The 27,027-nt window shown below is 41.8% G+C and overlaps 3 protein-coding genes across 14 annotated transcripts in view; 2 read left to right on the forward strand and 1 right to left on the reverse strand.

Moving 5' to 3' along the window:
* Positions 1-869: 869 nt before the first annotated feature.
* On the reverse strand, positions 870-1,709 carry taf13 (TATA-box binding protein associated factor 13). Of its 2 annotated transcripts, none has more exons than XM_035645797.2 (2): positions 1,554-1,709; positions 870-1,427 (listed from the first exon to the last, which is right to left on the reverse strand). In XM_035645797.2, exon 2 carries the CDS (start codon positions 1,424-1,426, stop codon positions 1,052-1,054), a length of 375 nt encoding a protein of 124 aa, XP_035501690.1. In that variant the 5' UTR covers position 1,427; positions 1,554-1,709; the 3' UTR covers positions 870-1,051. The 2 variants fall into 2 exon arrangements, with proteins under 2 accessions (XP_035501690.1, XP_035501692.1); XM_035645799.2 differs by having other exon boundaries at positions 870-1,430; positions 1,554-1,687.
* On the forward strand, positions 1,659-9,825 carry slc35c2 (solute carrier family 35 member C2). 5 transcript variants are annotated; one of them, XR_007030485.1, is made up of 11 exons: positions 2,204-2,721; positions 3,049-3,262; positions 3,468-3,618; positions 3,956-4,019; positions 4,153-4,225; positions 5,339-5,507; positions 6,002-6,085; positions 7,505-7,680; positions 7,931-8,060; positions 8,329-8,422; positions 8,559-8,701. XR_007030485.1 is itself a non-coding variant. In XM_035645788.2 (10 exons), the coding sequence occupies exons 2-10, from the start codon at positions 3,149-3,151 to the stop codon at positions 8,702-8,704; spliced, it is 1,107 nt and encodes a 368-aa protein (XP_035501681.2). In that variant the 5' UTR covers positions 1,659-1,794; positions 3,049-3,148; the 3' UTR covers positions 8,705-9,825. The 5 variants fall into 5 exon arrangements, 4 of the variants coding, with proteins under 4 accessions (XP_035501681.2, XP_035501684.2, XP_035501685.2 ...); XM_035645788.2 differs by lacking the exons at positions 2,204-2,721; positions 8,329-8,422 and adding an exon at positions 1,659-1,794 and having other exon boundaries at positions 8,559-9,825; XM_035645791.2 differs by lacking the exons at positions 2,204-2,721; positions 8,329-8,422 and adding an exon at positions 1,682-1,794 and having other exon boundaries at positions 3,052-3,262; positions 8,559-9,825.
* Positions 9,826-9,988: 163 nt separating this feature from the next.
* LOC118317244 (collagen alpha-1(XIV) chain) overlaps positions 9,989-27,027 on the forward strand; it is a 37,072-nt gene continuing 20,033 nt past the window's right edge. For 2 of the 7 annotated variants that reach the window (XM_035645779.2, XM_035645782.2), the window contains exons 1-7: positions 9,989-10,418; positions 13,342-13,473; positions 15,577-15,681; positions 18,704-18,889; positions 22,812-22,985; positions 24,294-24,491; positions 25,030-25,197. In XM_035645779.2, coding sequence (XP_035501672.2) covers positions 13,356-13,473; positions 15,577-15,681; positions 18,704-18,889; positions 22,812-22,985; positions 24,294-24,491; positions 25,030-25,197 — 949 coding nt within the window. In that variant the 5' untranslated portion in view covers positions 9,989-10,418; positions 13,342-13,355. Of the gene's footprint in view, positions 10,419-13,341; positions 13,474-15,576; positions 15,682-18,703; positions 18,890-19,969; positions 20,105-22,811; positions 22,986-24,293; positions 24,492-25,029; positions 25,198-27,027 lie in introns of those variants that run through there. The other 5 variants (XM_035645778.2, XM_035645783.2, XM_035645780.2 and 2 more) reach the window with 5 other exon arrangements.

Raw genomic sequence — 27,027 nt, forward strand, 5'->3', positions numbered from 1 at the left:
AAGCTATGGTTCAATTATGTTAATGCTGATGATTAGGTGTGTTGGCAACTGTAAAAGCACATTCGGTGGTTGCAGCGTGATACAGATTAGGGCTGGGCGGTATACCGGTTCATACATAATACCGTTATTTATTTTCCGTATGATAATATTTTTCATATACGGTAACTAATGGTTGGAACGTCGCGAAGAGCACTGGCGCTGTTTGAGGGAGACCCTTTTCACTGGTGCATCGCTAAAAGGCATGCTAAAGCTCTTGAGCAGAAAACATGAAGGACAGGTCTGAAAAAGAAGTTTAATAAAGTTTTATTGACCATGATGACAAAGAAATTCTGTTGCTTGGAGGGTTTGGGGTTTTAAAAAGTCTGACGTGGACCAAATAACTATTTACTGCAAATGTTGCTGAGCTAAAGAAATACTGCAACCAGCTCCGCACAGTCACAACTCTCTCTCGCTTCTCTCCGGACCTCACCATGCCAACACTCGCCCCATCTCTCCCCCATTCACTCTGCCACGCACACACAAGAACTGCTCCATTCCCGAAAATTCTTTTTTTCTATATTGTATACTCCTCTTGACAGTATAATAAGCCATTATAAACAAATATCCCTGAGTAATGCATCACTCAATTAGTAAAACATTACAAAATGGTAAAACGCCCATCCCTATGCCCAGCCATGTAAAAAAAAAATAAAAAAAATACTGTGATATATAATTACCGGTATAATTCGGAAAAATACCATATTATAAGTTTTTGGTCATACCGCCCAGCACTAATATGAATACTATTGTCCTTCAGTTGATTTGTTAGTGTTGTTGAGGCCATAATTATCACTGTCCAGATCTATTCGGGCACTTTATATTCATGTTAATTAAAACAATATGCAGGTCACTTTATTTCAAACACTCCCAGGCAGCATGACAACAACTTGACAGTGCTCATCGCGATCGCCACATTATCTGTAAAATAATGAAAATCACTTGTGAGTTTGGGGGCAACAAGGGTGACCGAAGTGAACGGCCACAGCAGACACAAAGGTGTCCCGTGGTGAGTTTACGAGCCGTAATTGGCCTCGTCAAAAGCCTTCCGGGCCCTCTTCAACTCCTCGTTCATGGTCAGCAGGTCTTTGACTCGGGCGAACTTCCTCGGGTCCTTGCGAATCAGAAAGACGATGTCCTCCACCTGCACGCGGCCCTGGCGTCCGATGGACATGGCCTTGTGGGTCATTTCCGTGATGAACTCGATCACCAGGTCCTCCAGGATGTCCACGGACTCCGTGTACGGGTTCTGGTCGTCCCCGAAGCCGTACATCATGCAGCGCAGCTCCTTGGAGAAGAGCCGTTTCCTCTTGCCGTGGCCGACGTCGACCCCACTGGTGCCGTCGTCCAGCTCCTCGTCGAAGCCGTTGTCGTCCTCCTCATCTGCCATCCTGCTTGAGAACAACACGGACACACCTCAATGCAACTGGGCCGTCGCGTTAACATATATATATATATATATATATATATATATATATATATATATATATATATATATAAACATTACATTCACCCACCCAAAAGCGGCACCTCTCAGCTCAGCCGGGAAAACAAAGCCGTTGACTTCCGCCTCGGTTTCCTTGACTGAGGAAGAGGTTGTGGGAGAAAGAAGGTCACCTGTTAAAGAACACTGCCCCTAGCGGTCGTTTCACCGCTTGACGCCCGTCATTGACTCCCACGAGTAGCGATCCACGCTATGTGACACCACAAAGTTTGCACATGGTGATAAGCCACAATGACAAGTCAACGTGACTGACGGTAGGTGCCTCTAACACCCGACGCTGTTTGTCTCCCAATGTGTTTTCATGTTTCGAGAAAGAATAAACGCAAATGATGACAATTTCATACACCTGCCTCTGTGGCTGTTTGTGCTTCACACTTCACTTAGCCGGGGGCTAAGGGAGCTGTTAGCTCCGGGCTAAATAAGCTTCCACACTGTCAGTCTGTACCCTGGCACATTTCAAAAGAGGCTAACTCCGACTTTAGCCCAGGGTTTATTTCGCTCTGCTCCGGAGCAGAAGGGTTAACCCCCCCCCCCAGTTTTGCGTGGCTATCCCCTGAAAACGGATCTGAGGTGCGTGTGTGTAACTGCACTGCTTCCTGTTTTAAGAGCAGCCCAGTGACGCGTCATTACAGAGTGACTATAAACATTAGCTGATCATTGTGAAAAGCATAGCCCCGGGCCAAGGGTCATCTCTGGGCTAACTATGTGTCCATGTAAAGGGGCTAAATTATTCCGGCCCTGGAATATTAAAGTTTAATGAGATTTTTTTTTCCGCCCGTGACGTAATGTGGACGCCGAATTGAAGTGCGGTTCGTGACACTTCGGCGACGGCCGCAATTCTCTGTGCAAGTGACCAGTAGGCGACAAGTTGCCCCTGTAGCTGTTAATGAGGCGGGTTGGTCGACGCAGTTCAGTCCGTGGCGTGTCATCGCACGGAAAACGACACGCGCCGTGTGCACTCTTGTCAACAGTTGCACAAATCGAGTGCTGACTGTGGAAGTTCAACAACGTCGGCTACGGTCTAAACGTTAGCTCGTTTACAAACGCCAGCTACGCGAAATTGACTTGACATCAGCCCGGCGTGCAGCCTAACGCGAGGCAATGAGCTAAACGGCGGTTAGCACAGAAAGCAATCAGAGTCAAACCGCTCCTGTCAAACTCAGCTCGACAACTACGACCCGGTGAGTGCTGCAACTGCGCTAGCTACGGGAGAGCTCACTCGCTACTGTTAGCCGAGGCTGTCTCTTTAATAACACCGAGCCAACTCTGTTCCTCTGTCATGTTGTTTAACGTCAGGTCAGTCGTCCGAATGGCTAGCTGCTGTGATTTAGCGACTTGCTCATTGTGGTCGATGTTGCCGATAAGCTAACGCCGCACTTGTCTCATTCAACACTCTCTAAAACCTTGTGCTTGCTTGCTGTGCAACAAATGCAGCCAAACTCTGACCCCCCCCCCATCTGTCGCCCCTCTCCCCCTCCACACGGGACACCCTCCCCTCTCTCCTGCAGCAGTCAGCTGTGGCTGATGGGAATGGATGCACGGTCAGTTTGGAGATGACCTCCCTTCTGTAGCTGTTTCTGCCGGACAGCCGACCCTGGCAGCCCCTACATGGCGGCGTGCCCTGTCCAGTTCCTTTGCCGGGGGCTTCGCAATGTCGGATTAGTTCTCCTCTACTACACCTTCTCCATTGGCATCACCTTCTATAACAAATGGCTGATGAAGGTAAGTGAAGGAGCTCGCAAAGCAATACCACTGTGCCTCTACACAGGACGTGCCTGGTTATACTTGATTATGATTAATGTAAATAATCAAAACGAAATCTCTGATTGTGTTGTCTGGTTGGAACCTGGGGCGGTTAAAGACCTACCGCGAGCAGGCCATCCCTGTCTGAGCTGACCCTGTCTCTTTTTCTCTCCCTTCCTTCCAGGGATTCCGCTATCCCCTCTTCATGACGTTAGTCCACCTCACCATCATCTTCTGCCTGTCGGCTCTAACGCGACGGGCCATGCAGTTCTGGACAGGGAAGCCCCGTGTCATTTTGAGCTGGAAAGATTACCTCATTAAAGTGGCGCCCACTGGTGAGATTTTAGTGTGGATTTTGAGAGTTTTACGGTTCAGAAGACGGCACAAAGTGTTTAGAAAGGAGACTGACAGTCAGTCGTTAATCAGCTCATCGCTGACTCTGTGAAGAAATCTGCGACTAAAGTCCATAGTGATTAGTGAAACATTGCATCCTGGCCAAGGGTTTTGACCAATGCATTTAATCAAACCAATGTAGCTATCAACCAAGATAAAAAAGCAGATTACAAAGCACCTTTTTTAAAAAGCTTTTTCCTTACTAACTGAATGTTACAAAACCCTGTGTTTTCAAGGTGTTTGTCTCCCTAAATCCTGTATTCTGTCCATCTCACCCAGCCTTGGCCACAGCACTGGATATTGGACTTTCCAACTGGAGCTTACTCTTCATCACCATTAGCTTGTAAGTTTGTGGTTTTTACTTCTTAAATGGAAGATATGATTTCAGTATGAACTGACACATTTCAGCTTATTAGTGTTTTATTTAAGCTGTTATTGCTTTGTATTTGCGGCTCTTGTTTCGTATCATATTCCAGGTACACCATGACCAAGTCCACAGCTGTGCTCTTTATCCTCTTTTTCTCCCTGGTGTTTAAACTAGAGGAGCCGGTGAGTGACAATTTTTTTTTATTTTATTCAAACATCTGTGGAAATCACGTGTTGACCACAAAATGGTTAAACTAAACCAGTGTTTTTTTTCACAGTGTCACACAAAAATAATGAATTCAATCACAGCTGAATTGTGTTTTATGCTCACAACTGCAACAAGGGCATACATACTCCATATGCAAGCAAGAGGCTGGGCTTTCTTTATTTTCCAGTCAAACAAAAAAGAAGAACAGACTGTTCAGCACATTATTTTTAAAGAGGAAGTGTAATTTTTTAATCAGATAAATCTGCTGCACTCAGTAAAGTGAGTGGTCATTCAGTGTGCTCACACCTTTGTTAATCCAAAGGTCTGTTTGATTGAACCCTGAAGCTTGTAATGGTCTCATTGTAGTCAAAAATAATGTTACACAAGCTAACTTCACTTCTCATAAAACTGAGCATGGATAGAAAGCGTACACCGAGACATTATTTTTCATACCAGAATAAACGTGAAATTTCAAGGTTAAAATATAACTTTTAAGAATATATCAAACTACAAATGTTGGTGAATGTGACTGCCTTTTGAAATGCATGGCTAGTTGAATTGGTGTAAATGTACTTCAGAATCAGTTTTAGTAACAAGTATTTTTATTCTCTTTTCGCGCAGGAACACTGTGTGGTAATCAGTATTACGTCTTTGAAGAGATTGTGCCAGAAACTGTCTATTTAAGAGAAACCAAACAAGCTCAGAAGAGGCCACGTTCGTACAAACTGAAATACTGTAACTGCTAAGTGCTAATGGGCAAATGCAAAGATATGTATGGCTACACCATCACTCCAAGGATGTGAAACACTGCTGCTGTCAGTCACTTACTGGGTTTGATGGACCAGAGGAGGAGACTTTATTTTCAACATTACAACTTTAATTACAAAATAGCATTTCACCTTATTCTGGAATATTCTTCTTCTGATTTAGTTGTGTTTAGATGTTATTCCCAAAATTTCGTCTTTATTCTCAACATTTCATATTTTTTTCAACATGTAAAATGAAAAGGAAAAAAAAACAACTTCTCCCTCTTTTTTTGTTTCTTATGTCTGACCCTAATACCCTTTTTCTCATGTCCGTTTGATCAGAACCCATTCCTGATCCTGGTGGTCCTGCTGATCTCCATCGGTCTGTTTATGTTTACATACGAGTCTACTCAGTTCGAGCTGGAGGGATTCATCATGGTGCTCCTGGCGTCCTTCATAGGGGGGATCCGCTGGACCCTCACCCAGGTCCTCATGCAGAAGGCAGAGCTGGGTCGGTGTTGAGTCACTGTCACATTGAAAATGATGAATATATTGAGCAGTCCCCGAATGAATCGAGGTGAACCACAGGCTGGAAAGAGAGGCAGCTCCGAATGCAAATGAAAAATGATGAATCCAACTATTGCTCTTTCAGTCACTCACTGTTCCCTGACTGTGCGATACGTTTGGTAGTCCTCTAAGTCTGAAGGATTTGATGAATAGGTAGATAATATTTGTGTGAAACTTTTAGAATTTAGCACTGCAGAATAAAATAGAAAAAAAATATTAATACATTATTTAATATCACCCCAAGTAAACAGTAGACAAATTAGAAGAACTAGAAGAATTAGATTAGAATTACAGTAAAACCTTACTCCACTGTTCAGAACATCAACATTTTTATTTATGTTTTTCAAAACTGAGATATTGGTTCTAGATTTAAAATTGTCCTCCTCTTTAAACTTTTTTTTTTCTTAAACTGTTTTGTCATGTTGCACCTTCCTTCAGGTCTTCAGAACCCGATCGACACCATGTACCACCTGCAACCTCTCATGTTCCTTGGTCTATTTCCTCTCTTCCTCTGTAACGAAGGTGAGACGTAGTAGCTGTACTTTGTCGTCCTCACTCTGCTGTAAAGTGTGAGGATGCAGTAAACCAAAACTATTACCATAAATACAGTATTTGTGTGGTTTTCAAAGAAAATGTTGCATGGACTCTTGGCACAGACCAGTGGTCGTTCAGTCTCTAGGACCCACTCGATGAAAGAGGATGTGCTGTGTTTTTTTGTGTTTTTTTTTTTTTTTTTACATATAAGTGGGAGCAACCATGCAGCATTAGAGTTACAATCAGGTGACAGTAAAGAAATTAAACATACGTTCAGGAGCTGACGGAGTATTCAATTGAAGCAATTAAAAAATTCCAGAAAAGCAGTGTTGAATTTAGTAACACATTTTTCTCAAATCAATCAATCAATCAGACTTTATTTATAAAGCATTTTTTATACAAATAAAATACAAATTGCTTTACATAGAATAAAAAGTCCCTTATAAAAGATGTAATATTTAGAGTTTATTTACAGTATGTTCACAGTGTTGCATACAGTTGAAGTTTCAAGCTCATGAATAAGAATCCATTTTTGATTATTTTTTTTTTGAGATTCTGTGTTGTGTTAAGGCTTATGGACATTTCCACTGACAAATGTGCTTGAGTGCAACATTGCGACTTGGTATGCCTTATCAAGATCAATCTTTCTCTTCCTCTTCATATTTTTGGTTCATAAAAGTATTTCACCTGTACTTCTTAGTCAATTTTAATCAGTTTGGCACCACCAATATTTAAATTATTGTGTATATAAAGAATATAGACAAATTTTATGTAGACTTCACTGTATTGTTATGTCACAAAATCTCTACTATCATGTTTTTTTCCCCTGATAAGAGAGAATAACGTCATTACTATAAGGAGAACTGATTGATGTGTGGTCACCAGGACAGGCCCGCACTTCCACTGTGCCTCCAGTGTCACATATTCTTACATTTCTTTTTCTCGTGGTTTTCAGCTTGAATAGCCAACGTAACAAGTAGCTGCAGATCAAGGGTGTATTGTTTTTTTCTTCACACTCCCAAACAAACAGTCATTATGCACTTCATGTAATGTTTGAGCATGAGGTGGAACCTGAGTAAACACTGTTCCCCTGACCGTGCAAATATGATTATGTTCATAGTTTCGTTTGTGATGCTCGTGGCAATCCAGCTGCTTGACATCGCCTGTCAAAGATCTCACACCGATAAGGTCCTTCCCTCTTTCTTTTTCATTACTTTGCCAGTTTAGCATGTTATGTGGCATTCTCTGGAATAACCTCTTTAAAACAAACTCTACATCCGACTGGTTTTGAAAAACCTGAGATGTGATTGGACAGGTCAGAGAAGTCCTTTGTGACCTTAGTGTCTGGTAAACAATGCCTTTACTAAACAGCTCTGTGTTTATTCCCTCCTCTCCGTCTCTGTCCAGGGCTGAGCCTCAGTACCTCAGAAAAGATGTTCCGGGTAACGGAGCTTTCACCTCTCCTTTATTCGCTCTTCTTCCTGAGCGTCGGCGGCTCACTGGCCTTTGGTTTGGGTTTCTCAGAGTTCCTGCTCGTCTCCCGAACCTCCAGTCTCACTCTGTCAATATCGGGGATCTTTAAGGTGCTTTTTGAGTTCAATATGTAAGCATATGCCTGTGTTTGCATTTTGTTGCTTGTACTGCTTGTAAATACTACCTGTACCAGTATTTCATCTCTCAGTCTCAGTTTTTCATCAATCCAACCTGTTTTCTGCTGAGTAGTGAGCATCACAGCTTTGAGAAGCCCCACGCGGCTGCAGTGTTCTGCTCTTTTTCAGACCTATCGAATACATAAATCATCCTGTTGTTCTTTGTGGTCTTGTTTTTCTGCAGGAGGTGTGCACTCTGCTTTTGGCAGCAGCTCTGATGGGAGACAAAATGAGTGCCCTAAATTGGCTGGGATTCACTGTGTGCCTTTGTGGCATTTCATTGCATGTGGGACTGAAAACGTATTATTCGAAAAGTAAGTGCACAATTTGTTGTTATTCTTAAGTATACAGTGTACATTTTTTGGTAGCTATAAAAACCAACAAATGTTTCAAAATCCCCTCCAAACACGTAATAATATTTTGTCTGATACAATTACAGAAAATCGCCTTGTTTAAAAACTACAACCATTCTTCTTTCCTGTAAAATCCAGAATCCATGAATATGCAGATATTTTTTTAACTTTAAAAGTTTAACCATTGGACACGAGATGTTTCCTAGCTCACCGAATAGTCTTTCCTCAGGCTTCAAGTTTCCACATCACAATGTGTAAATTGCATATTGAACCATATTTGGCTTTCAAACGATGAGCACAGAGAAGCTCTCCCTCCTCAGTAGGTAAATGTGATAGCAGCCTTCAATGTTACAAAAATCTAGTTTTAAGTAACACTAATCATGCACATTTTCAGGGTGGAGGTGCACTTCAAAGAAGCGATGACAATGTCAAATTAGGGATATTTTTTCCCCCCATCAGATAAGGTCCCATCTTTAAGGCAGCTGAACAGCAGGAGCCCAGAGCACGAGTTGCCGTTGCTGCAGCAGAGCAGAGACGGAGCGACGGATTCAGCTGCAGGCGGATACAGCGACGAAGACGAGGACCAAGAAATCACTCTGCACTGACATTGCAGGATATGGGCCAATTAGGTCTCGACAGCAGTCACACGAAATATTGTTGCTCTACAACAATTTCACAAGACACCAAATAAGTCCAAAAACTGCTTGGGACACACTGCCACAAAAAAGAGGGAACTGCCTCCTCTGCGCTTTACTTCCACTGATTGTGTCTTCAGGCGACTATCAGCTGTACATGAACTGTGGACTGTGAACGTGACACAAGTTATGATGTTTCGCCTTAGGGGCGCTTCCGAAATGTAGCTAATACATGCAAGTGTCAAAGTATGATCTATGGGGGGAAGAGAGCTTCACAGTTTTAAATGCTACTTTGACACCTTGAATTGTACTGGGTCATTTTTCTTTGCTCCATAATTGTCAAACTGTGGGAAAATCTTTGTATGCTTTAAACACCTACATGCAGATGTGTATGAAGGTGTAGTCTAATGGAATTCGGTGAAGTGGCCTACAGAAATTTCCCTACAGAATAAAGTGTTGGGAAATCGGAATTCATTATGGAAAGTTTCTCATGCAAGTGTTTGGTAAATGATAAACTAGAATTTTTCTGGTGGTTCAGGTACCACAGCATTTAAGAGTGGGAACATTAAATCTAAAACAGGTTATTTTTTGACTAACCAAATAATATTTTGGTGTATAAAAAAAAGAAGTGCCCGTCACAACTAAACCACCTAAAGCCTTAAGGTCCATGCCGTAATTCCCTGTTGTGTCCAGAACTGTAACTTGTCACAACATGGTGATTTTTTTAATAATCAAAATCTCAATGAAATTGTGAAAAGAGCAGCAGGGTTGGAAACGACATTTGATCTAAAATGAATGGTTTCCAGCCATTTGGGTCAGTGTCGCACGACTGCACCCAAACGTGCCTTTACGAATGTGTTTTAAATAGCTGTTTTCAAAATCATCATGATTTCAATCTGTGATTATGTAGCTGAAGTTCTTCAGTTTTAACCCAATTTAAGAAAGTAAATGTCTTTAAATGATGTTATGGGGGGGTTGACTGGAATTTCTGTAAAAAAAAAAAAAAAAAATCAGCAATGTTGCAATGAGATGGAAAAATTAGGAAAATAAATGGTTATTTTTCAATTCCAGAATAAAAGTGTGATATCTCATATGTTGGGAAGTCATTTTCACCTTCTTCCTTCTGAACGTGAACTTTATTGCATGTTTTGATCACATTAGCCCCGCAGGGAGCACAGGCCTCCGCTGCTGCGACGGAGGATGCATTGGAATCTGTCACCTCTCACTTCGCCACATTACAAATCCCTCCGCGTGTAGTCGTCTGTGGCTCGCGGGCCTCGTCTTCCGCGCTGCACCTGGCTGACCTGCAGAGCGGTTTACCCTCACGTCCCGGCACGTGCGCTCGCCGGCCAGATTAGATCCGACGCCGACGCCTGAGATCAAGCCGCGCTCCCTCCAGGCGGCGGCGTTGGCGCCCACAGAAGTACTTCCGAAGCGGGGCCCCGTTCGCTCTGCCGAGGTCGCAGGCTTCTCCGGAGCACCACGCCCACGCCGGAGCGGCAGGAGGCGCCCCGACGCGTCTCGGGTTCCACCCCCCGAGGTGCTCACGTACGACCTGCCGAGGAGAGCTGGCCGCGCAGTTTACGGCGGAACTGGCACCGGCGCGGACACCGCTATCCCCCTCCGGTATGCTGTGCGGAGCCCGCGCGGAGGAACATTAGCTACGCGAAGTGCCAGCAGCCAGGTAAGAGCTCACCTGGCCGCCCGCAGAAGGCGGAGCAGGAGCCGCTGTGTGCTGTCGTCACCGCGCCGCGGCAGGCGGGCTACAGTCTGCTTCACGCCTGTAGTTCTAAAACAAAAGAAGAGAAAAGAGGTACAGCCGAAATGTGGTGAACATTCACCTCTTTGCTAAACGTGTGACAAAACAACCGGCGGTTTATAATTTTTCTACTGATGAAACTCCTCCCGTGAGCAACAAGCGAATGTGCGCAGTTGCTCAAATCAACAGCCGCACCTGGCCCGGGGCGTCTATAAATATATAGCAGCTGGTAACAGCTCATTTCTTACGCCCCTCAATTTAATATTTATTATCGATGGGAAAAAAAAAATATTTGTAATGTTTTATAACACACGGTAATGTAGTCGTATACAGCTTACGGGAGCATTTTTCAACAATTCAACAATCTTTTCCTGTGAAGAGTTATTTGATATAGTTGACAATGTTAAAAATATTCTCATTCATTCAGCTGTCAGTAATGGTTGCCCACAGCAACACTTATAGTTGTTGACAAATACAATTTTATATAATTAGATATGAATGCATTAGTGTATAATTAACGCTCATAAATGCTAAATAGGTGTTTCCAAAGCAGTGAGTGTCTACATAGCATAATTTTCATATTTGTGCACAGTATATTGTGGTTTTTATTAGTTTTTTAAGTTGATTCATGACATTATTAAGCTCAAAACATAGAAATAAAATCAGATTTGTTCTGCCCCCTCATCCACAGGCCACAAGGACACTTTCTGGGTTAACTGGAGTTCAGGATATTGTGTGGTTTAGACAATTTTGTCTTGTAGTATTGTCATCTACAGAATCACAGTGAGGAGAAACAGCAAAGGCTAAATCATCATTCAATTAATAGTAGGATACATTTCATGTTGGATATTGTAATTTCCATAGAGGGATCCACGAGAGTTAGTGCCTTGTCAAATTTATTTTCCTATGCATAGAGAGAAAAAATATGATTCTTTCATTTTGCACAGCAACACCAATCTCATGACCCGTGTTGTTCAGTCAAAGTGAACTACAGGCTAAATGTCTACTGCTGCCTATACTTTCGTAAAATAAAATCAGATGAATTAAGAGGTCAGTTATAAGTCGAAAGTTGAGTTAAGTTCCTTCTATTGTGAAGATATCTTAATGAAGAAATACATTAATGCACTCTGCATTGCATTACGACACCCACCTACTCCTGTGTCTGACAGGCAGGCAGACAGGTATGCATGACACATGCGACCGGAGTGTAAATTCCGACTTGGCAACATTCAGGCATGCGGCTACATGTGAAACACGAGGAAAACATACAAAAAAGAGCAAATATAGTCACGTCACACACTGCACAGGGTGGCTGTACGTCAAGTGGACTGAGAAGCATTTTGGCAGGCTGGAAGTTCCTCTTGAACTCTCTTCAGTGGTCGCCCGACTAATCACGACTCTGACAGGAACTCTGAATTAAAGAAATCAACTCAATTTTGAAGGAAGTAATGTAGATTTAACATTCAAAAACCATAAGATCCATAATATGAATGATAAGACAGTTAATGTTGCCTTCAAACTATACCATCATAGGTAGAATGGTTCGATATTATATGATATGATATGTGTTTCATGTTCAGCCTCTTCAGGTCTGCTCATCATAGCGCTGTCTTGTGCTTCTATGTTTGTGTTTCTTCTCTTCCGCCCTTTCTTTTCCGCTCCCCCACACACACACACACACACACTTTCCCATACTTGGATGATTAAATATGCTGGCAGTGTAACAGCTGAGTTAATTGTAGCTTTGTCCAGTCTGCTCTCTGCTGAAAAGTGTTCTTATTCACAGAGAATAATGTCGGCATTTTTGGCCTTTCTTTTCTAAAGAGCACCTGCCTACACAACTCATATTCGTTACCCTACAGTTTCACAGTGTATTTCAAAATCCCGCAGTACATTTAGCCTTGTTTTATTGGAGTCAGGCCTTTTTCGAAATATAAAAATGAGCTGTGATCATAAAACCTTTTTGATTTATAACCCTCCCAAATGCAAACGATCCCTGGTTATGATGCTCCCATACAGATGTGTGGCAGCAGAGTGAAACAACGATTCTCGAGGCTCTTGTGCATGTTGTGCGTTCCTTTGCTTGCAAATAATATTTTTTCACGAGGGTATATCAAAACAATCCACTGATATAGTATGTGCATCTAAAGGTGACAGAACCAGTTGAAAGCATTTAGTGTTGCACTCTGTGTGCTGTTAAACACTGGCCATCTCAGACTGAGGCGTGTTAGTTTAACAACCTCCATAAGTGCTGCGTGTTTTGTTCATATTACAGCCCTGTGCATGTTATTAGCCGTCTGAAGTTTGAGGGTCTGTAATGGGGACAAGGACTGAAGCACCTGTAGTCTGTGTCAGCCATAAAAGAGTTCCCATGGGAAAAGGTGACAGGATCAGCTGGTGCCAGGTTAAGAAACAGAGATTGAATTTTTTCTTTTTCCAAAACAAGACAACAACGTATTTCATCTGCTGCCTGTATATACTAGAATGAAACCCATTCAAAAGCTTGCTAATATTTTCAGAAAAGCACAGTGTCAACCAATAGCATATTATTTTCATGATTGATTGATTTGCATTCATTTGGTCTATAAAGTATCAGAATATAAAATGCTCGAAAGTTGACAAATTCAAATGTATTGTCAGGTGTGACCAGTTGTCCGAAACCCAAATAAATAAGTCACACCTGACATGCTGGGCCAAATGGAATTTTTTTTAACATTTTAAATTTTCGCTTCAAACGTTATTTCAGTGATTACACAGAATTGTTGCTGATTCTGCTGATCAACAGGAGCTACTAAGTTCATATATGTATGTAATCAAACATTAATCCCTTTGATTTTCATGTTTCCAGGCTCCATCTGTCTCATGTCTCCTCACCCCCTCGCTTCATCCTCATCATCACTATCATCATCACCTTTCTGGCTAATGCTGTGTTTCCTACTCAGTGTTCTTCTGCTGCTGTCCCCAGGGGTCCAAGGCCAAGGTACAGTTATTCCCACCACCAATGTATTACTGTTTCAAGACATGTACTCTGGAAAATGTCCAGAAAATTGGGGGCGGACATTGCCTGAAGCCTGCTGTTCACAAGAAGAATGCAGCAATATATTGTCCAAATCAGGCAGGTTCACAACAGCAAGAAGATTTCTGGAACGCTGGGGCGAGGGTTGGTGCCTGGGTAGAGCGCACACATGCTCGCTGTGAATCTTTCAGAGATTTTCCCGCTGTCTGCTCATGTCGGCTCACTCAGACATTTTCCGGAGAAGTTCAGGGAAATGCTCGTATTTAAGTGCAAGACTGAAAGCAGCTTATATTAATTACACAGCTGGAGATTATGGAGCTGACGTAGTGCGGCATGGTAACGGGGTCCTCAAAAAGCATCTAGTTAACTTCGGTGGTAAATATCATTAGCTACAAAAATGTAGTTAACGTTACTATGGATAAAGTTTAGTAGCTATTTAATGTTATTTTTACTTACATAGGAAAAACCCACTATATTATTCCTACAAATTTTGTTGTTAAAAAGAAATATTGCCATATCTTTAGCCACAGTAGACAAACTACTAGGGATACAAGCTAGTTAGATGGCTTTGTCCCAGAAGATAGTGTTTTTCAGTTTTACATTTTTACAAAATTAATTGTAATATGTGATGAAAATTAACTGTAATGTAGAATTTTTATAGCCTTATTATTCTTTGACATACAGCAAGCATTGCTAGCTTGTAAGCTAACTGTATTGTAACAATTTTTTTTTACCAAAACCAATAATATTACCATACACAATGTCATAACTCACGCAAGTCAGTCATTTGATCTATTTTAATAGATAAAAGGACTCCATGACATTCTGCTCCATGTTGACATGACTGCATCACATCATTGCTGCAGATTTGTCAGCCGCACGCTCATGCTGCCAGTCTCCTCTTGTACCACATCTCAAAGGCGTTTTATTACTTGGCAATATGATTGAATTGAATTGTCATAAAAATGACGTTATGTGTTATTAATTAATAATTCATTTTTGATTACATATTTTCAGGATATTGATTCTAACCTTTTTTTCTTCGACTAGTTTAGAAGAACAGTCACAGTGCAGTGCTTTTCAATAATTTTGATGTTTTTTTTCCATGGTTACTTTATTCTACATTTTATATAAAAAGTTAATGGAAAAAAACAACAAGAAATCCTCAAGGGATTAACTGTTTCAATGCTCAACTAAAAATTATCACCCACAACTACACAAATCTCTCACCCCACAAATCACGAAGTACAACAGAGCTATTGTGCCTGTCTACATTGCTGTATATGCCTGTCTGTGTGGAAAAGTTGTTTTTGTCAGTGGGTCTGTTAGACCCTTGACCCCAGTCTCTCTAAATCCCCATTGGACCCTACGTGATCCTCTGCCAGGCACCCAAGAAAATGAGGATCCTTCGAGGCCCCTGTCACAAATATTCACATGCACGCACGTAGCACGCACGCAGGCACGCACGCACGCACGCACAAACACACACACATAGTCAGAAAAAAAAATCTGTTGAGTGCTTAGGTCATGCATCCACAGAGGCGATGAAGACTAAGTTCTGTGATTCATGTTCATGTCTACACTTCTTTGTCTTCTTTGCTTCCGCTCACCCCTCCCCCCCTCATCTTCTTCTCAATCTATTAGCCCGCCACATAGTACATACAAAACCCTGAAACAGTTTAAGTCTGTGACGTTCCTCTTACATGGCCTATGACCTTCCAGTCCCCAACCAACGTCCTGTTCCCGTTTCTATACCAGCCGAGAGGACAGGGTGCGCTTTGATGGATGAACGGGCAGCTGGAAAGAGGGTTGGAGGGAGGGTGAGAGGATAGAAACATGAAAGATGCTGCTTGTTAGAAAACCCCTGCTGGAAATTATGTAGATGAAGTTAAATCAAGACGTGGATTTGATATTTGGGAGAAGGAAGTGAGGGGGCTTTTTTTTCTTTGATCTCTGAAAAGCCTGCAGCTGTCATGCTCTCCCCTGTCTCTTGACCCAAATCCTTGACTATAGGCAACATGCAGACACTCGTATATTTTTCTCCCCTTTGTCTCTGTGAATGTCAAGGTCGTCTGAAACTGACGGTACTGTCTGAGGACAGACTGCAGATGAAATGGAAGGAGGCTGATGGACCCATTCAGGGTTACAAGGTCCGGGTGAGACCCATCTCAGGTGAGACTTCCCTGGCTGTCAATCATATGTGGAATTTCACATAAAGGAATTTATCAGTAACATAAATCTGAATCACGCAGCTAAACATAATCTCCAAAAATCTATAACACTACTAAGTTCTTCAAGAAAATATTATATATTCACATAAGGATTCAAGCCCGTACATGGAGAAAAGATTTGTTTTCTGCCTGGCCTGGAAAATCTCAATATAGCTTTCCTCTCAAATGTGCAGCAGAAGTATATTTCAATGAAAGAGAGCTCGACTGGAAAGAAAACTCTTCCTCAGAAAGTTAAATGTTAAATTTAGGAGCACTGATGGAGCATTTGAAATCAGCTCTGCATATGGTTATACAGGCAGGCTTGTATTATCCCGAAGGTTGTTGATGCGCACAATGGAATTTGATTTAAGGTAGATGGCAAAAAGCCTAATGAAATGTTTTTACCTTAAGTTTAAAAAACTTTTTTTAAACCTTTTATTACAACTATGACTTAAATACACAATTTCTAACTTATAATAAAGCAAAGCAAGACAATAAAGACGTATATTTTTGTGGAGATAGTGTACAGTAGACGGGGACTGACTGAAAAATGTTTTCTCCTCAGTGTTTAATGTCTGCATGAACTTGCACATGTGAACAGTTCAAATTACAAGTGTGACACCCAATACGGATTGAGATCTGATCTCTCAGACTACATCCAGAAGTCTGGGACACACATGGCCACATTCTTATTGCTAAATCAATTCAATTTTGTAACGCTTCATTGATTCACTCAACACCTCCTGGCTCCTCTCGCTCTCTCTCTCTCCAACACACACACAAACAACAACACCTGGCTATTCATAAAAAATTTCAGCAATGGCTTACACCTGAACGAGGCAGCAGTATAGTTATATATTATTATTTTTTTTTTGCTTCATGCCTCCATCCTTCTACTACACTCTTAATTGCTTATTCTGTCCAGTTTTCAAGTGACCTGCGGTGTGATTATCACGGTCCAAGTTTTCCTCCATAATGAGGTTTCTTTCAGAAAACAGACAAAGATCTGTTTCTATTTCCATTTTACGACACCTGGCACGGTCAAATTCCTGACATGATTGATTGCTCTATGTATTATTTATTTATTGTGTTATTGTATGCACATGTGCAGGAAAATTCTCTGCTGTTGGTTTTGCTCACATTTGTCCACACAGCAACAAACGAAGAAAACTTACATGCAGGGACATTGTAGCAAAACATTGTAGCTTTCAGTAGACAAATTAAAAGGAAATTAAAAAGATTGCAATGCAATATCAATTCCCTTTCCATTATTGAGTGACATCATAAAATGGATTGGCCATGATCCAATCCAAATCTGATCATAAACCTTTTATATCAGCATCCTGTATGTCTAAAGTGCAAACGTACCCCCTTCTCTAGTTGGAAATTACTTACTTACTAAATATAGTGTTAACGCGCTTTTCATCTCACTGTAATCCACACTGGATAAGAACGCAGCAGCCTCTCCAGCCATCCACCTTCACATCAACCCCTCTCACCTCTTCCTTTAACACTGTTTTCTCTCTTTCAAGGTCTTATCTGCCATTCCAGTGTTCAGCTAAGCCCAGGAAGTTCTAAAAGAGAGACAGGGGCAGTAGTGGGGGCGTGTGGGTTTAGGAGAAGATCTCAATCGAACACAAGACTTTGCGGGGAGGGGGGGCAGCAAGACGATGAAAAGGTGTGGTTGATGAGATTAAAGGGCAAGGTAAGGCAGTGCAGTTCTGGGAAATGCATTAAAGAAGAATTGCAGAAGGTCGCAACATAGATCTGTGGTTTTGGGGGACAGAGGAGGAAGCGATGTATCATTTGTATAGAGGAGAGGAAGAGGCAGATGGAGAAAGGAGGGAGGGGTTTTTATGCATCAAGCCGCTGAAAAGGTCTAGCTTCAGGGTGAATGTACAGCAAATACAGCCTGTACTTCATGTTTACCTACAGAGACAGACAATTTGCATTTTTCACTGTTTAGATTTCTTGATATTTCAGTTAGTCTGAAGTACTGGAAGCAAAGACTTTTCAAATTACTATCGTACTACTCCAGTTAGACCTCAAGTATTTCTCAGCAGGATGCTGAGAAATACGTGTTCAGCACTCGGGAGAACACATTTTGAGAAGCGGCTCTGACCCTGACATCCAAGAGCAGGAGACTGTTGAGAGGCGGGGCTATGAGTAATATGTCACTCAACATCTGGTAGTGTTTTTTTGTTAAAAGAAAACATTTACTTTTACGATATAAAAAATGAAGTTGAGCCTTCATTGAATATAAATTGTGACAAGTGGACACCTAAGGCTGTGCTGAATTTTTAATCATTATATTATGAGACCATCTGTAAATTCATTGAACATAATTTGGAACATTAAAATGGAACAATTTAAAAGATGAAACAATGACATAGTTTTAAACTTAGGACACATTTCCATGCAGGCCAGGTAGCAAGTAGTGAACACTCCTTCTAAGCCGCTTCCAAATGGGGCCAGCCAGGGACGATTTCTCTACTGCAAAAGATTGGACTATTTATGATGACTCAGTTGAAACATTGACATTTGCCGTGGATGGGTTAGTAACAAGTTCAGATGAATCAGCATTACAGGAGGAAGGTGTCTGGTCTTGTAAATGGTTTCAGCAATAGTTACTGTCAACTTGATAGTGGCATAACTAAAGACGGGACTGTAAGAGAGGGAACTTTGTGGAAAATATCCTGTCAAATTGCTAGAAAAGCAGTGGACAGTATTAAAGAGTATACATGCCCTTGGCACTAAAATATCTGATAACTTTAAATTGGCGAAGTTTACCAAATTTTATCGTTTATGACACTCATGTTTCATGATTATGAAACATGATATGAACATAATCATGTTTTATGCACATGATGGCATGTGCATGAAACAGAAAAAGATCTTAAGTGATGCTCGGAACCGTGACTCCCCATAATCTCATATCAACACCAAAGGCTTTAATCCACCAAAATGCTTGTCTTCTTTTCCAGAGGTCCCACAGCCAGAGCTGATGCTGACCACCACACGGGGCCGGGCTACCGTGGCAGGACTGGACTCCAGTCAGGAATACGCCCTCCAGGTTCTGGTGCTCAATGGGACGACAGAGAAACTTCTTGCAAAGAGACGATTCACTAGTAAGAAGCACGGCAATGTGGATGGGAGGAATAAGAGAAAAGGTTTGCTGAAAAAAGAGAAGGAAATAGAGCACAGAGGGAGGTAGATGACTACAATCGGAGCAAATGACTTGTAAGAGCTCATTGAGATAAGGGCCTCTGAGAACAAGTGTACTAAAAGAAAACGCTTCATTTAAGTAAATTATCCCAGGTGAGCAGGAACAGAAGTATGTTATAGAAAATGTGTAATGACCTGTGAAAGCACACTGGTCTGCACCACTGCAAGTGCAGTTTGTAAACATCAGTCGTCGACATCTTAAGAGACATGCTAGCGGGTGGCGCTGCAACTACGTGGTTTTGGCATAGTGGTAAGTGCGTTAGATCTTCCATACTGGAGATCACAGGTTCGCGGCCCTGCCAGAGCAGGAAAATAACAACAACAACAACAAAGAGAGAAACAAGCTTTCTCCAAAGTAGCTTACTGCCCCTGTAACTTAGAGGTTGAAATATGCATTATGGATGTGCAGTTTACTTGCCATAGATTAACAGGAGAAAGAAATGAACGTGGGAAAGAAGTAGACAGTGTGTGGAATAATCAAAAATTATAAGGCGGCTCGTTCATCGGAATGTATGTGTATGAGTGAGAGTGAGCATCACTTCATACCTATAGGCCCTCTCATATGATATAATGTCATCTGTGAGCCAAACATTTTATTTTTATGGTTAACTGGAATTCACAAAACATGCTACAGTTGTGTTTTGTGGGGTTGAAGAAAGGAACGTAAAATCCACAGGCATGATGTGATGTACAACACTAGAGATAAAAAATAAAAAAGGAATACTATCAGCCCTGCTGCTCACTCACTTGGTATTGTGACTTTAGCAAGACTGCAAAGTTACATTATAGGAAGTGGTGCATTTTTTACACACACACACACACACACACACACACACACACACACACACACACACACACACACACACACACACACACACACACACACACACACACAGTACAACTCTGGCTAGATTACAGGCTGAAGGTGGGTTGTGTTTGAAGTCACTGTGTAGTTACATGAGAGAAGCGTGTTCCTGGGCTGTAAATCCGCCCACTCACATTAGTTCCTCTTTGGCTCACAAAGGAGACCTTAGCAGCAAAATGACACAGTCAGTAATGGCTTTCTACCCACTGTGCTGAACTGCAGAGAGGAGAGCACACTTAGTCTTAAATGTACAGGGTGGACCTGTTTTTGAATCTTTGGCTCTGCATGGCATTAGGTAAAGTGATTCACACTGATTGTTCCCCGGGTTATTTTAGACGTCTCTGTTTCCAACACTTTCATTTCCACAGCAGTTGCAGTGGCAGTTTGGATGTAGCCTGTGGTTGCCTGCGAACCGTATGCGAGTGATAGTGGGTTACTGTGTCGAGTGGAACATGTGCAGACACGCCAGAAAAACATGTAGACTTGGAAATTCGTAACACCGGCTGTCTCGTTGGAACGATGGCAGTCTGGGAATTCCTTCCTGATGTTTCACCTTTTCCAATTGCTTTCAGCCCCTCAGGGCCCAGGACTTATTTTGAACCGTGCTAGTGATAGTAGGTCACTGTGTTTAGATAGTTCTTCTACTTCCCTGGGAATTTCACCACCAATTTGCTGCTGTTGAACGTGTCTCTTGACTCCAGGCAAGGATTAGCCAACAAGGCCTGGTGAAGACAGTTAAATAGTATAACATGTCAAACAGCTGTCTTTACCTCCAGAATAATTCAGTTTTTTTTCTCTCTCTAACCTCCACCACCTATCTAATACTGAAATCTAGTTTAAAAATAAATATGTTGTCCTGTCATGCTGCTGCATAATCAGCATTCAGAAAGCATTGCTGTAGTTTTACTCAAAAAGCAGGAGGCTACCACCTATTGTCAAAAACAAACAATGATTGGTTGTGTTATTGCCTGTATTTACTCATCATCATTGTCTAGCCAGAGCTAATTATGTGAAACAAGGAAACTGAAATGACAGAAAAATCCATTTATTTATACATTATCCCAGAAAGTACCCGACCAGAGTCCACTGATAAAATGATTCTACCAACGGTGCTGATGTTTCGTAACATTGTGATTAATAATAACACACGTGGTTGAGTGATTACATGTTTGCTGTGTGTACTGAAATTGAGAAGACATGTTTTCCTGATTCAGATACAGCTTTTTATATCATGTTAGTGATAAGGCTTTAGGGATGGCAGTGTTGGTACAGACAATCATGGTCCTCAGATGATGAATCCTAATGACTTTGGCGATCTCCTGACATGGCCACCATGACATGACACAACTACCTGATGGACTGTCTCTAAATTTGGTTTAGAAATTCACGTTTCCCTCGAGATCATTTGTAATAACTTTGGCGACTCTGCAACTTTTCATCCAGCGCCACCATCAGGCCAAATTTTCAACAATCACCTCCAAAAACCAATTTGCATCAACCTCAGCTGTTGGGGTCAGTGGTGTGTTTTTTTGACCAAGCAGGCAGAGATAGGATTTAGCGTAAAAAGGAGGAACAGGTTTATTAATATTGTGGAGAATGTTGAGCAGAGGCAGGCAGGGCAATGAGGGCAGGTGTGCAGATAATCTGATGGATCCTTGGACAGGGAGACAGAGGTGGTGTGGAGTGAGGCAGCACAGAAGGAAAGCCAGCTGATGGGTGCTGGTCAGTGGCATGATTTGGTGTCGACAAAATTCCAATCCTGGATTTCTTTAGGTAGGAAAGCTAACGTGGGGTTAGTTGGGGGTTTCACAAAAACACAGGAGAAAGCTAAACGTGAAGTTTAGTGGGCGTACATCAACACCACCGTAAAACTGGTATAATCATCTGGCGACGCGTCCCAGCGAGGTCCACGTCTTTATGATGTCCAGGTCTGATTACGATGAGTGCCACCTGTGGCTGCCTCCACAGGTGACGGCGATGAGCCGCTGATGGCTGGGACAAACTACACACACAAACACACAATCACACACATACACAACCAAAGATATACACACAGAGAAGCTACAGGAAAGGGGAGGAGGTGCTGGGATCCCCAGCATCACAGCCTAGCCGTGACATCGGCCTTACTAACCAAGACGATGGACATGATAAATATTATATCTGCTATCAGCATGTTAGCAGTGTCACTGCATGTGAGCATGCTGACATTTGCATTTAGCTCCAAGCATTTCAATGTTTACAGTCTCACAGTCAGAGCCACTAGCATGGTTGTCTTTCGTTTAAAGATGCAGAGGGATTAGTCCGTACATAGGCTTTTCATTATGAGATAATTGATTTAATGAAATTAATAATTTGTAACACCTGGATTAGGATTTAAAGGGGCTTCATGTTTGCTGTAAAGTGATATCGTTAAGAGAGATACTAGGCTTTTGACCCAGAATGCAGACTCAATAAGAATTTAATCAGATTCAATAATTTGTTAAGGGTGAGGGGATGAGGAATGCGGGTGGCTATGCAAAGCAGCAAGTGTTTGGCGATGGCTTAGTCACTGGGTTCCAGGCTCGGGCTGAGTTTCAGGGTTCAAGCAGGCAGAGTTTCTGAGGCAGAGGACTCAGAGAAGGCAAAAAATCCCAGAGCACGATCATTTATAAGGTCAAAGGAATGGCTGACCAAGAGTTTTACCACATTCTAGGCAAAACAACCTGGTGACGAGTAGACGAAGAGTCACAGCCTTTATGCAAGAGGTAACAAGCCTGATGAGAAACTGGTGTGCAACCCAGCCAGGAACCCGGGAAGACCACACCCCACGGCTGGGCCTGCTGTCAAATCACACACTCACAAACACAGAGAAAACTTACAGAAAGAAAAATAAGTCATTGGGGAGCTGCGACAGGTAGTAATGCCAGTGAAAAGTGTAAAAAGCTTTTTTTGTTTAAAACATTTGACTCTTTGACATTCAGGAATATGAATTAGTAAAGATTATTCCCATTTCTCTCTTCCAGTGGAGGGTCTGCGGGACGAAGAAATGATCCGCAGTGGAAGCCGAGAGCACCGGAAGAAGTTGTCGCCAGGTGGGTCTGGGTCAGGAGACGTGGACGATGCAACAGAGGCTCTGCTGGGCCTGCCAACAATTCTGTACCCGAGCCCCACCACCGCTGCTCCTGCTACTACCAAAGGTAGTGTGACTAGTAGATAATAACACTACACACGCACACATCTGTGGGTATTATTACATTATGATAACTTGGATCCTGACAAAATAATAGGCAATTCATAGATACATAGATAGATAGATAGATTTATGATGGTGGCACACTGACCTAAACAAATTTTGCTTGTTTTTAAACATTATTATATTGTCTGTATTTATATTTTATAGTAATAACAAAAGATTATTTACATTATGCAAGAGTGTTAAGAGATTTTATGTGTAGGGAAACAGCCTGAAATCACAGTTACTTAAAAAACAAAAATCGATAAGGGATTAAACAGTCATACAAATCTGACTCATTAACAAAGCATGAGCAGCATGAGAAAAAAAGCTGTATTATTTGAATGAGTAAGGCCAGTGATCAGGCAAGGTAAGAAAATGTATAGTAAGGCATGATTTCAAATTCGAGACTGTCAGTCTCTATGCTTCTGTTTGTTCACTGGTGAGCCAAGACAATTTTGCACTCAAGTGGACAATAAAGTTCTATTCTATTCTATTCTATGAATACTAACTGAAAGACTGTGTTAAATCTGTTGCCAGTGCAGCAGAAGCTTGATCATTCCTTGACTTTATCCTGGAAAAGCTAACAGGCCTACCCCATCAGATCTAAGAGGCCCTTTGGGACAGTAAGGAGTTGAAAATTCACTGATCTACTCTGACGCCTGGCTATCTAAAGCCTTCTTTGAAGTCAGTAAGATTTTGAAATGATTCACTAACAGACGGTGCACAGAGCCTAAAACCCTGTGTGATGTGAGGAGATTATTTTTGTCTTAGTCAGAAGCCTGCCTGCTCTGATCTTCCATGGCCTCTCTCATTATAATGCTGACATAGAGGACGGACGCAGCAGAACTGCAGCCAACACACACCTACAACCAAGCAAGCCCACATGTGTACTGTACGTACAGTACACTGTATTTATGCAGGGCCACACCAAAGGGCTTTGGCACAAATACACACACAATAATGACAGCCCCGCAACTGTGGGTGGAGTAACCATCTTCAGAGAATAAGAGGGAACACGAAATAAAAGCATGGACAAGATTAATAGAGGACAAAGAAGGAAATATTTAACCTATTTATCATTAAAACAACATTTATGAGTTAACAAGGAAATTATGTTTTCTCCCACTTTTTCCTTTGATACTGAAGTCAGACTGATCTAATATCAACAGTAGATTTCCTGTCACTTACAGCCTCATCTGGTCTCTTAAACAATCTTTGCTTATCTTATCGCAGCCTCACCCATGTGCTTACCATTATCCCTCTCCTCCAGAGCCCCTGGCTACAGAAACCCCCTCCGAACTCCCTGATGAGGCCACAGAGAAAACTGCCAAAGAGAAGAGGAAGAGGAAGAAAGAAAAAGAGCGAAATCGGTCTAAGGTGGAAAACAAGGAGGAGCAAGGGACAACACAGGGCAAACCAGCCGAGGAGAAACTCCCGAAGACGCCCATCCCTACCCAGCCAGTTACAGGTAGCCCCGCTCTCCAGTGTTACATAGAGTTGACACGACAGACTCAGGTCGACATTATTTTAATGAGGCCAAACATGATGGTAGAAATGGAGCAGGAAGTTAATCAGAGTATCTTAAGGAAACAAATGACTTGAGAGCAGTAAGTGTCGGTGTGAAATGTGATGACAGTGTTTACACTGGGAGGAAGAGGTAAAGGTAAAGGATAATGACAGGCCACCCTGTTTGACTGCAGGGCACATGTGTCTTCTCCCTCATAATCCAAGGGATTCACACAAACAAGGAAACTCACTCAGGTCCATGAAAGCACTTTGTCAACACATGTAAACATAGACATTTTGCCTGCCTAAATGCAGAGGCCCATCTGTTTCCTGATCTAAAACCATGAATTTACCCATGTACTCCCAAATATACAGATGTGTGACAAATGAAAGGATATAAGCCACTATAAAGTGTGTTATCTCTTAGGCTTAGATCCAACAAGTCTCTGGAACAGTTTAGGATCAGTTGATTAATGCTTCCTTTTTAATCTTTTACTAAGGCATATCTCCAAGGAAACCATTTGAGTGCGAGAGCGATGCGGCGGCAGAAATCATGCTGCTGGTGGATGGCTCCTGGAGCATTGGACGCACCAACTTCCGACGTGTCAGAGACTTCCTGGAGGGCCTGGTGACACCCTTCCACATCGGGCCGAACCATATTCAGATCGGTGAGGACCTGTGTGTGTGTGTGTGTGTGTGTGTGTGTGTGTGTGTGTGTGTGTGTGTGTGTGTGTGTGTGTGTGTGTGTGTGTGTGTGTGTGTGTGTGTGTGTGGAGGCCATCTGCCTCACAGAGGGCTTCCTGTGTCTTCTGTTTATTCATGTCATACTGCATGATACCTGGATGCAGACTTGAAGGGGTACACCATAAATGATGATACATACACAAACACACATTACTCTCTTGATTCTTGCACTTTTGGGTTACATCTCCTTGGTTGAAAGCACTTATTGTAAGTCGCTTTGGACAAAAGCGCCTGCTAAATGAATGTAATATAATGTAATGTAACATATCCCAGAGCACTGCAACAACTGCCTAGAAACCACTTAGAAATGCCATAGCAACCACCTGGAACAAAATGACAACCACTTTTATATAAACCTATGCTGAGAGCTTAGGAGGTCAATATGAAAAGTTTGCTTTGTGCTTTAACCTGTGTGAATCACAAAGCTATTGAGTGAAACATGTTCATTATCCCAAGAAGTAAACTTGTCTGTAAGCTCAGGGAGTAGAGTTAGTGGTTAGCTCAAACGATCTGGTCAGAGCTATGCAGATGGTTTTACACTGAATCTGCTGGAATAAACAGCAGTTTTACAGTCAGAGAGCTCCCACTGTCACCGTGTGATAAGGCTGATTAATGAATATTCTGTGTCTGACATGCAATACAATATACAATAGAGTTGTAGTTTGGAAATCTGTGACAGCTCATCAGAGCAGACCGATGGCTGAGGACGGTAAGTGTATCACGTTGTTGTGTGTAGGCATCTCTGTTCATGATCCTGTGTGGCAGAAAAATAACTCTCTGCCTGTTTACACTGCAGTCATATTAGATTCTGATATTTTGAGGAAATTGCAGGTTTTCAATACATGCTTATGTTACAGTTACAATAATTAAAGTGAGTGGTAAGCAGTGAGTAGCAGGAAAACAACATGACAACAAGTTTTTATCATGTTTTTTTATTTTTTTATCACTCTGTGTGAATAGCCTTGTGCACCATTATGGCCACTAGCTGCTGTGTCACACTGGCATATATAGCTGCCAGAGTTTACAGAGGATTATCAAATGTGCCATTTGGTTAAAAAAGATATGCAATGCAAGAATGTGTGTTGCACACTTCACCTCTTAACAGTTATGTGTTTTCTACCTGAGAGTTGTGCCATGTTGTCAATTGTTTGCAAATGGGAAACCCGTGTATTCTACTCAACTGGTCAACTATTGTAAGGTAACATTTTACATTATTTATCATTAATATGCAAGTGAAAAACAAACACGTTTATCCAGCTCTGAGCCTTGATTACAACAGTGAACTACAAATTTGTGACCGACTACCAAAGCAGTTTTGCCCCCTGAAAGCTTGTGCTTCCACTCACAGTAATTTTCGTGAATACAGAAGCTATCTATAGAAACCTGGAATCCAGGTGTAAGCAACCAACTTTTACTGACCTAGCAACTGGCTGGAATACCATAGTAGCCACCTAACAACCAAACAAAAAGGCCTTAGCAATGTTATAAGCCAAGTAACTACCAGGAACCAGTTCCCTTCATCTCCTTTCAGCGAATACAAAATTCATACCTCTAGTCATGTTAGTATACTTATTATATAAACATCTTATTTCAGTGCTTATATTTTAATTACCTCAAGGATTAATTACCAATGACTGTTTGTATGTTTGTTTGTTTGTTTGTTTGTTGATTAGCCAGAATGATAAGGCAAAAAAACAACAATTTAAACTATTTGGCTGATTAATGGATCATGGCCCAACGAAGAACACACTAAG

Source organism: Scophthalmus maximus, chromosome 3 (assembly GCF_022379125.1).
Source record: "Scophthalmus maximus strain ysfricsl-2021 chromosome 3, ASM2237912v1, whole genome shotgun sequence".
Lineage (NCBI taxonomy): Eukaryota > Metazoa > Chordata > Actinopteri > Pleuronectiformes > Scophthalmidae > Scophthalmus > Scophthalmus maximus.